General features: G+C 41.2%; 1 protein-coding gene across 2 annotated transcripts in view; it reads left to right on the top strand.

Annotated features, from left to right (window-relative positions):
- The first annotated feature begins 1,901 nt into the window (after nt 1–1,901).
- The window catches only part of CLDN10 (claudin 10), a 130,892-nt gene continuing 121,675 nt past the window's right edge, over nt 1,902–11,118 (top strand). The window contains exon 1 of one of the 2 annotated variants that reach the window (XM_017859216.1): nt 1,902–2,296. In XM_017859216.1, the coding sequence (XP_017714705.1) occupies nt 2,140–2,296 (157 nt within the window). In that variant the 5' untranslated portion in view covers nt 1,902–2,139. Of the gene's footprint in view, nt 2,354–11,118 lie in introns of both variants that reach the window. The other variant, XM_017859215.1, reaches the window with a different exon arrangement.

Genomic DNA, 11,118 nt, shown 5'->3' with positions numbered 1-11,118 from the left:
ATATAAGAAATAGCAAAGAGCTAAAAAAAAAAAAAAAAAAAAAAAAAAATCCCAACATACTTGAAAAAGAAGAGCAAGGTAAGCAAGGTAAAACACTCACCAACAAGATTTTGAGATATTTTTATAAAATTAGAGTAGTTAAGAAAGTATTGTACTGGCCTAGGAACAGTCGAACAGATAAATGGAACAGAGTCAAGAATCCAAAACCAGATCATGTGAATATTGATGCCCAATATGTATGACAGAGGTAACATTGCAGATCAATAGAGAAACAAGGGACTACACAAGAAAATTGGAAAAGTGAATTTCCACATTGCAAAATAAAATAGGTCCCAAATTACAAGACACAGAAAAATCAATCTGGATGATTTAAACACTTAAATATGTAAGTTAAAACTTTGAAGTTTTTTGAAGTGAAGAGGAAAAGTTATTTTCTTTTAGATAGAGATTTCTTTTCTTTTCTTTTTTTTCTTTTTTCTTTTCTTTTTTCATTTTCCTTTCCTTTCCTTTTCCTTTCCTTTTCCTTTCCTTTTCCTTTCCTTTTCCTTTCCTTTTCCTTTCCTTTTCCTTTCCTTTTCCTTTCCTTTCCTTTCCTGAGACGAGGTCTCAGCTCTGTCACTCAGGCTGGAGTGTGTGGTGCAATCATGGCTCACTGAAGCCTTGACCTCACAGGTTCAAGCCATCCTCCTTCCACCTCAGCCTCCCAAGTCGCTGGGACTACAGGCCTGCACCACAATACCCAGCTAATTTTTGTATTTTTTATAGAGCCAGTGTCTCAATATGTTGTCCAGTCTAGTCTCAAACCCCTGGCCTCAAGTGATCCTCCCACCTCGGCCTCCCAAAGTGCTGGGATTACAACTGGGAGCCACCATGCCAGGCCCAAGATAGGGATTTCTGAATCAAGATCTCAAACCACAAATCATTTGGTGAAACTTGATAAATTTAGCTATATTAAAACCAAGACTGTTTCTCAAATGGCCACTTAAAGACAAACCACAAACTGGGGGAAGATACCCGCAACATAAATAATCCACAAAAGATTACTATCTTGAGTATATAGATAACTAAAATAAATTATAAAAGTCAAACAACTCAATAGATAAGTGAGCAAAAGTTGCATATTTCATTGTAGACAAAAACATAACCAATAAACACACAAAAAGATGCTCAACCTCCTTAGTAATCAGAAAATATAAATTAGTAATCATAATGTGACACCTTTATACTCATCAGACCGGCCAAGAGAAAAAATAACAATCTCACCAACCCCACAGGTACCGTGTTATGAAGCGCAACACGGAGGACTTACCCACTGCTAGTGGGACTCTAAACTGCTGTAACTACTTAGTCAAACAATTTAGCATTGTGTATAAAGTTAAAGATGAGTGTTTTCTACATCCTAGCAAAATTCTGATTCTAGGATATGCCCTAGAGAAACTGTCGCTCACATGAACAAGAAGAAATGCCCAAGAATGTTTATAGCTGCGCCAATGGTTATTAGGGAGAAAAGGGAACAGCACAAATGTTCAGCTCCAGGAACATGAATAAATCCTGTTCCTTAAATTGCATTTAATGAAATACTATATTCAGCTGTAATAGTTAATGAAGGACAACTACATTCCTAAGCATGGATAAATCCCTCAAATACAGTGTTATGTGAAAAAAAAAATAGGTTATAGGAGAATTTCTATAATATGATTCAATTATGTAAAGATTCAAAAGCAGGTGAGACTAAAGCAATTGGTCAAATAAGCCTTAACTGTTACTGTATAATTTGTACTTTGTAATATCTGGTAGTTGCACGGTTCGTTAAGCTTCAGGCTAACAGAAAATTAAGCATTAACTATGGTGGCAAGTTAAAAATCTGCGAAATCAAAACCCTTAAAATTCATCTACGAAATTTTAATAAATATCCGTGTAGAAAATCAGAACGACTCTTTCAGGCCATCTTTAAAATGTCATTGGTAAACCATACTTGATCCTAAATTCCTGTACTTCCTCAGGCCATCTAAGCATGAAACGCTGTCACCTACCCACATCCTCTGGCTGTGACGCTTGTCAAAGTGTTCCCTATCGGCTGCATGCCTAGACCACCAAAGGGTTCTGTCCGGACAGTGTCACTGGCGAAGGCGGCGCGACATGTCCAGGGCGCAGATCTGGGCTCTGGTGTCTGGTGTCGGAGGGTTTGGAGCTCTCGTTGCTGCTACCACGTCCAATGAGTGGAAAGTGACCACGCGAGCCTCCTCGGTGATAACAGCCACTTGGGTTTACCAGGGTCTATGGATGAACTGCGCAGGTAACGCGTTGGGTTCTTTCCATTGCCGACCGCATTTTACTATCTTCAAAGTAGCAGGTAAATATAATGGCTTTGTTTGGGGTGGAGGTAAAATGTACTTTCCCCCCCGACTGTGCTGAAGTCGCTGTCTATGGCTGGTTGTTAACTCTCTGAAGACTGAGTGTTTAATCACAGTGCCACGATTTGCCTAGGAAGGATGGGGTGTATGAGTATTGGCTGAAAGAATGACATTATTTATTTTATTTGACAAAGGAGATGTAAGAATAACCTTACGGGGCTTTTGGAATACCCAGTGTGACTCCAGAGGGAAGAGTGGAAGTGACTAGATTGTTTTAAAAGTCAGTTTCAATTTGCCTTAAGTCATGGAGAAACCTTGAGGGGTCATCACCTCTATGTAGGAAACGTTCTCATTGATTTAAACTTGTCTCTCTTCCTGTCTCTCTCTCTCTCTCTCTCTATACATACACACACACACACACACACACACACACACACACAGAGGTATCTATATGTGTATATATATGCACACATGTGTATATATACATACACATATATAACACACAGGTATCTATATGAATGTATATACACCTATACATGCACACACATATGTAACACACATATATATGGAATATGCCATTGATAGATTGGAACTGGCAAATGATGGCAAATTGAAACTGGCTTTTAAAACAATGCAGCCACTTCCACTCTTCCCTTTGGAGTCACACTGGGTATTCCAAAACACCTGTAAGGTAATCCATATGTCTCCTTACATCTACTTTATCCTAGATTCCTGATAACAAAGGAAGGAATTCTATTTTCAGAGGGGTTTCCAGGTTTTTTTTTTTTTAATGTTTGTCATAGCCTAGATATAAAACAAAACAACAACAAAAAAAACATATTGAATGATAAAATTTAACAGCAAGAAAAGTTTGAAAGTGGTTAAGTGAAAGAAAATGCTGTTTACTTTCCCCTTTGGTTACCTGGTTTTATTTATTTGTTTTAAAAATATATGGGGCAAACTTTCATCGTTGTGCATATTAGAAATTCTATTACAAGTGTACATATCTCAAAGAGGGAACATATATTTTTTAAGGACATTTTCATACTCCAGGATGCCTTCAGGGAAACAGTTGTCATTTGCTTTCATGTCATTATGAGAATTACTATCTGCCTCTGCTTTCTGCAAAGTTGATACATTTACAAATCTGCCACAAGTTGTGGGTTTATTACCTTAAAAATTGCTCCTTGTTTTTTGGTAAAATATAGACTTTTCACAGTCAAATAGTAAAACTGTACCTTGGCCCCAGTAAAGAAAATGAAATAAAATTTTAACTAGGAAGTTACTAAAGCAAAATGTGTTAGGAGATTTTGTGTCAAGTATGCACATCATTAGTCTACAGCGAGTGCCAGGGGATAAAGAGAGAATACTTAACTAAATCCAGGAGATTTCTAATGACAATCAAAAGAAGTATTCAAGCATGGATGCCTCAGTTAGGCCCTGAAATAACATGGACTTTCCAAGGTACCCATTTGAGGAATCCATGCTGTGTCTCTCTTCAGACTCAACTTCTAAACTTATTTTGGGGTATTTCAACACTGTTCCTGCTGCTATAGAACACTGCCTAGAAATGGGGAATTTTAAAGGGAAAGACGAGTGTGTGTGGAGACCCTGTTGTCACTCTGCACGTCTTATAGTCGTTCTTTCTCCAGGGGCCCCTCTTGGCCCTTTTTTACCTTAGGAATCAGGTAGAAGAGATGGCATGTGGTAAGTCTGTTTGTTTTTAATTGGGTTCATCTTTTGTTTGTTCAATTATTATATATATATATATATATTTTGAGATGGGGTCTCCCTGTGTTGCCAAGGGTGGTCTCGAACTCCTGAGCTCAAGAGATCCACCTGTCTCTGACTCCCAAAATGCTGAGATTATAGGCCTGAGCCACCGTGCCCGGCCTCATCTTAAAATGTCATTGGTAAACCATACTTGATCCTAAATTCCTGTACTTCCTCAGGCCAAAAAAGAAACACAAAGAAAGAAAGAAAATTGCCTTAATATGTTTCATTCTGTATTTCTTAATGAAACCCAGTTATTGGAAATATGTGTTCAACTTTAGCTTCAAAGTGGGTTAAAGAGCCATGGTACATTTTACATGACTTCAACTCGCTACTTCCCCAAACACATCATCACAGAGTTAGGAATTTTATTACTAGCATTTATGATAGTCCAGATATCTCTCACCCTTAAAACTTTCTTAGTTTGTATTTATTGTTTTTGAGACAGAACCTTGCTTTGTTGCCCTGGTTGGAGCGCAGTGGTGCAATCTCAGCTCACTACCACCTCCACCTCCCAGGTTCAAGTGATCCTCCCACCTCAGCCTCCCAAGTAGCTGGGAGTACAGGCACATGCCACCACACTTGGCTAATTTTTAAAGGTTTTTGTAGAGATGAAGTCTCACTATGTTACCTAGGCTGGTCTTGAACTTCTGGGTTCAAGCAATCCTACTGCCTTGTCCCCATAACGTGCTGGGATTATAAGCATGAGCCACCACCCTGGCCAAAACTTTATTTTTAAAGTTAACTTTGCTTATTGATTGTAAAAATAATTTATTCTGTATCTCCTGTATACCCTGTGCATAGGTAATCTGAAAATCTCACCCACTGACAATGCTTCCCCAAGAACAAGTACAATTAAATTAATATAATCTCTCTACCTTCTTCATCCTGAGTCACAATCTTTGTAAATGATACACTTTGCTGCAGAAATCTATTTTTAATGTCAGAAACACTGATTCTTATTTCCAAAGGAAACAGGGATTCACACATTTGGATTTCCTTTCCCATGGAGTCATTGCTGGTTACTTTTCTTTTATTCCTATTTGAAAACATAACAATGAGGGAATTGGAAAAGTTTTCTATGCCAATAATCTCTCCAACATCGCAATAATTACAAATTGAGAAAAGAACTCAGAAGTCAATGAAGAATGAAAATGGTTATATCACCTTTTAAAATAATAAACTATTTAAGCCTGCATTGTCAATTTGAGACAAATCTTCTTAGACTTAGGCCAGATTAAACCTCCACTAAGAAAGAAAAGCAGAAAATCTTTCTAAGCTGTCAGGGTTGTATTTTTTTTTTCTTGCTGATTATATAACTTCATTGCTGGAGTCATACCTTCTCATAGCTAACCCTCTTGAATGCTCCAGTGTAGCCACAGCTTTTTAGGGCTTCATTTGGATTAATAGTGACTACATCCCTTAAAAAGTTGATGTTAGCAAACAGCTTTTTGGGTGAGCAGCATTTATAGCTATTGTAAAAAAAATACAGAGGCCACCTTCAACTGTCATTCTGTGAAATAAGCCATAGAGACACCTACAATTCAATTCTTATTAGAGCCTGAAAGCTTGATTAAAATCCAAAGCCAATTCACTATCTTTAGACACTAAGTCTACCATAAACTAGGTCTCCTGTTTTGTTTTTCTCTCATATCAGCGTTAATAGGAATGCTTTCACTGTGAAAGTAAAGCATCTCTCATAGTAGGGAGAGAAGCAGTTCTTTCTGAGAGGGAAGACTGAATCCCCAAAGCGTGGCTGCAGTGAAGAACTGAAGCAAATCATGATCACCTTGCGACAAGGGCTGGATCTGTCATGTTCCTGTCGTGCCCCTGGCACGTGCTGGGTTCCAGATACATAGTTGCAAAATGACTGAATAAGCCAAATAATGAGTGAGACTACAGATAGTTCACGATGAGGGCAAAATTGTATTCCTGGAGGAAGGCTGGACTGTGCTGAATTGAGGCGCGAGTGAGGAAATGCGTGCGGGCAACCCGAAGGAAGGTCACTGGATTATGACTCAGCAGACTGAGCCTCGCATTCTGGCTCCTTTATGACTTGCTGTGAGACCTTGACTTCAGCAATGACACCTTCTGTGCCTCATCTTTAAATTAAGAGAATGGGTCTCCAAGAGTTCCTTCAGGTATCTTTCAACCTGAAGTTCAATTCGAGAACTTCACAGTGCTTGGCCACCTGGCAGTAGAAGTTTCCCAAAGAATTATAGCCATAAAAGTATCCTCTATTATAATGGTTATAGTTGCTCATGGGATTAAGGTCTTTCCTTCTGTTTTTAATTTTTGTTTTTTAAGACAGGGTCTCATTCTGTCACCCAGGCTGGAGTGCAGTGGCACGATCATGGCTCACTTCAGCCTTGACTTCCTGAGCCCAAGTGATCCTCCCATTGCAGCCTCCTGAGTAGCTGGGACTACAGGCATGTGCCACCATGCCTGGCTAATTTTACTTATAAGTAATTATAATTTTGTTTATAATTGTATTTATAAACAAAATCTGCTGGACATGGTAAAGACAGGGTCTTACGATGTTGCCCGGGGTGGTCTCAAACTCCCGGGTTTCAGTGATCCTCCAGCCTAGGCCTCCCAGAGTGCTGGGATTACAGGCATGAGCCACCGTGCCCTGCCAAGGCCTTCTCCGCCACCTGCCTTATCTATTATCTTGACCAGCTTCCTGTGTTCCTGACTGTTTACAGTCTTCTCTGCGTCTGGGTTGAGATAGGTGTAAATGACCACAAGATCCAAGTAAAAGTGCCAGGATTTCAGTGAAATGAAACCAGTCATGTGGAAGCTGCAGTCAAATGATGCTGGCTGTCTACAGGAGTGTGAGCCTTGTCTCCTCACTTTCCAGCTGCTTCACCTCTCTCCCCACTCCCTTATTTGGCCATGCCATAAAAATGGGGGTGAAGAGGCCAGGCACGGTGGCTCATGCCTATAATCCCAGCACTTTGGGAGGCCGAGGCAGGTGGATCACTTGAGGTCAGGAGTTCAAGACCATCCTGACCAACTTGGTGAAACCCTGTCTCTACTAAAAATACAAACATTAGCCAGGTGTGGTGGCAGGTACCTGTAGTCCCAGCTATTTGGGAGGCTGAGGCAGGAGAATCACTCGAACCCAGGAGGCAGAGGTTGCAGTGAGCCAAGATCGAGCTGCACTCCAGCCTGGGTGATAGCAAGACTCCATCGCAAGGAATGGTACTTGCTAGAGAAAGAGGGTTTTCTGGGGGTTTATTCACATCTAGGGAACAGCTGGGAGCTATCTGATGTAATCACTTTAGACTTCTTGCTAGTTGGAATGTATGCCTGTTAGTCCACTCAGGCTGCAATAACAAAATACCATAAACTGGGTAATTCGTCAACACCAGAAACTTATTTCTCATAGTTCTGGAGGCTGTGAAGTCCTAAATCGAGAGAGTGGCAGATTCAGTGCATGGCGAGGGCCCATAGACGGCACCTTCTCACTGCATCCTCACGTGGTGGAAGGGGCACGGCAGCTCTCTGAGACCTCTTTTTTTATTTTATTTTATTATTTTTATTACTATTTTGAGACTGAGTCTTGCTGTATTGTCTAGGTTGGAGTACATTAGTGCAATCTCAACCTCTGCCTCCCAGGTTAAGCGATACTCCTGCTTCTGCCTCCCAAGTAGCGGGGACTACAGGTGTCCGCCACCACACCCAGCTGATTTTTTATATTTTTAATAGAGACAGAGTTTTGCCAGGTTATCCAGGTTGGTCTCAAAATCCTGTCCTCAAGAGATCTGTCTGCCTCAGCCTCCCAAAATGCTGGGATTACAGGCATGAGCCACCGTGCCCAGCCTCTGGGGCCTCTTTTATAACAGCACTAATCCTATTCATGAAGGCTGTGCCTTCCTGACCTAATCACCTCCCAAAGGGCTCCACCTACGAATACCATCATTTTGGGGGTTAGGATTTCCACGTATAAATTTGGGGGTACACAAAGAGTCACAACATAGCAGTGCCTTAGTCCATGATTAAATAATAATAGTAAATATCAAACAATAATAATGAATAAATGAAAATGAATTACCATGTCAGTGAGGGAAAATTAATAAGTTAGATGCCTCCAAAATATTAACACTTTTCTTTTTTTTGAGAGTCTCGCTCTGTTGCCCAGGCTGGAGTGCAGTAGCGTGATCTCAACTCACCACAACCTCTGCCTCCCGGGTTCAAGCGATTCTCCTGCCTCAGCCTCCCAAGCAGCTGGGACTACAGGGTCGTGCCACCATGCCCACCTAATTTTTGCATTTTTAGTAGAGATGGGATTTCACTATCTTGGCCAGGCTGGTCTCAAACTCCTGACTTTGTGATCCACCCACCTCGGCCTCCCAAAGTGCTGGGATTACAGGCGTGAGCCACTGAGCCTGGCCAATATTAATACTTTTAATAGATAACTGCACCCTTGAATAACACTTACCTTTCCATTCTCTAAGATCCTGATGCTGCTTTCTGAAACTAAGTTTCATTAAATAAACTTAATGTTAAATTTAATTTCAGATTAGTTTTTATGCTATGTCCCAAATGCATATAAAATTATTTAAAAGTATATAGAAACTGGGTGTGGTGGCTCATGCTTATAATCGCAGCACTTTCAGAGACTGAGGCAGGAGGGTCACTTGAGCCAAGGAGTTCAAGACCAGCCTGGGCAACAGAGGGAGACCCTGTCCCTACAAAAAAAAAAATTAAAAATAGCCAAGCATGGCAGCACATGTCTGTAGTTCCAACTACTTGGGAGGCTGAGGTGAGAGGATTGCTTGAACTGGGGAGGTTGGGACTGTAGTGAGCTGATATTGCACTGCTGCATTCCAGCCTGGGTGAAGTCCAAGAAACATTCAACATGTTTCTGTTCCAACAAACAGGGGCATAATATTATATGTGTACTGACACAGTCATAACCCAAGGTAGGTGAATTGGACTTTCGCAGTAGAATCTGGACAGATTGAGCCACTGTAAAATTGTCTCTGTATCAATATGGTTGGAAGGCACAATGCTGAAAAGTGCCCTAGCCTTACAGTGGTGAAGATGGTGCTGGAGTGGTCAGAATGACCTCAGTTGCCATAGCAGTGGACGATTGGACTGGGGATCCTAAGGCAGTGTGCTGCAGGCTGTTCTTTCATGGCTGTTCTTTCATGGAAGCATCAGACACATTTTAAGACATCTTGTCTCCACCCATAGCTCCTGTCTTAGAGGCTTTCACATACATTGTCATAGTTCTCCAGAAGACTGATACTCTGTAGTCTCCATTTTATATACGAAGCAACTGAGGTTCACTGGGGACCATATTTCTAACTTCCTACGGGCTTCTTCAAATCTTTTTGGGGAAATGGCCAGCATCTGGTACTAGCCCCCAAATTTGTGTTTAAGTCCCAGCTTGGCCATGTTTTGTGGACCTTAGGTGAATCCTTGGCATTTGCCCTTGTTTCCCTTTCTTAGCTGTAGTAGAACGATGATGATGATGTTGTTGACAATGATGATGTCTAGTTACACACTTCAAAAGCTTGTGAGGAAGGTTAAGGAAAAGAATCTTATTCTATGACGTGGACTAACCTGTGTTTAAAATGAACTGGGGATTTGTTTTAATCGAGTGTGGTAAGATGCACAGACATGGAAATGACTGTCAGGAAAGAAGTGTTATACTCATCGATCCCGAGAAGTGGGAGACACGGCATGGCATGCGGGGCCACGCAGGGAAGAACCAGGGTCATTCAGGAGCTGGGTGGGAAACTCATGTTCATGAGTCCTTGTTGTGATTTTTGTGGGGAGGAATAAGCCAGGCTGGGAAAACTAAGCAGGTTTAGGATTGGCTTGTTTTAATACTTTCAGCAGGCTCTGGAGTGTAGGAGTCCCAAGTTGTCTGGTTGCCACCCTGGGGTGATTAGGGCAAGGAAATATCTGCTTAATGGGTAAACACTTGGGAAAGGAGGTAGTTGGAGGTGTGGTCTTTGGGATGGTTGGTTTGCTTATGAAAGATGTTTTTGTAGGGAGTCATTTCCTATCTGTAATAACTGGCTAGCCCTTGGGTTGGAGAAGCAGTTTCCCCCAAGTCAGCGAGGCCCCAGGTGGCAGAGCATGGAGAATACAGAAAACAAGAAAGCAGAGTTAATACAGCATAGATGCCAGAGTCCGTGGTGGTGTTTGGACTGTAGGACAGCAAGGCATGGATTTTGCTGTCCCCCACTCCTTTAAGACTTCATACTTATCTGATTTTCTCCTGGTGAACATGTAGCATAGAAAAGGTTCAGGTTTATCTTTCACAAGGTTCATAGCTCCTCTCCCTGCTCATTGCCCATCTGGTTGTCTCCACTGCACAGCTTTCCTCGCGCCTCATAGACTAAATTGTATCCTAAAAGAGATGTACTTGAGGAACATCTTCTGAGCAAATGGTGTGCTGGGCTTAGTCATTTAAAACCTTCCTGCCCTTGTGCATGTATAGCTTATGTACATTATAGAAAGTGCCACTGCTCCTAAATGAACTTGGGATAATTGACTTGATTTTCAGAAGCCAGCAGGTCTACAATTAAACTCTTGACAGATTTTTATGTGCATTGCAGGAAAAGTTGATTACCGAAGGATGATAATTTGGCAAATTATTCAGCAGATTCCTAGTGCAGAATATAGGCTCTGAGGACTCAGGGAGGAACAGGACAGGGGCAGGTCTTCAGATATATGCTGTTGGGAGTAAAGCAACCATTTAGCAATTAGCCCTGAATGCTAAATGTTATTGGCCGGTTAAGTTCAGAGGGAGGCAGACTTCACAAAGAACTAAGGCTTGTACTGTCTTGAAAGATGGGCAGAAGTTTGACAAGAAGTTTGCTGAGGAAAGGAGGGCATTTTAGGCTGAGGGACCCATCCAGCTGCAAAAATTATTAACTGCATGTTTCTGAGAAGAATGCTTAACATTTGAGCTCCCTCATCTATTTTTTGTTTTAGTTTAGTTTTCTTTTTTCTTTCTTTTTTTTTTTTT

Source organism: Rhinopithecus bieti, unplaced genomic scaffold (genome assembly GCF_001698545.2).
Source record: "Rhinopithecus bieti isolate Rb0 unplaced genomic scaffold, ASM169854v2 scaffold_46235, whole genome shotgun sequence".
In the NCBI taxonomy this organism is placed as follows: domain Eukaryota; kingdom Metazoa; phylum Chordata; class Mammalia; order Primates; family Cercopithecidae; genus Rhinopithecus; species Rhinopithecus bieti.
This window is presented reverse-complemented; position numbering and strand designations above follow the sequence as displayed.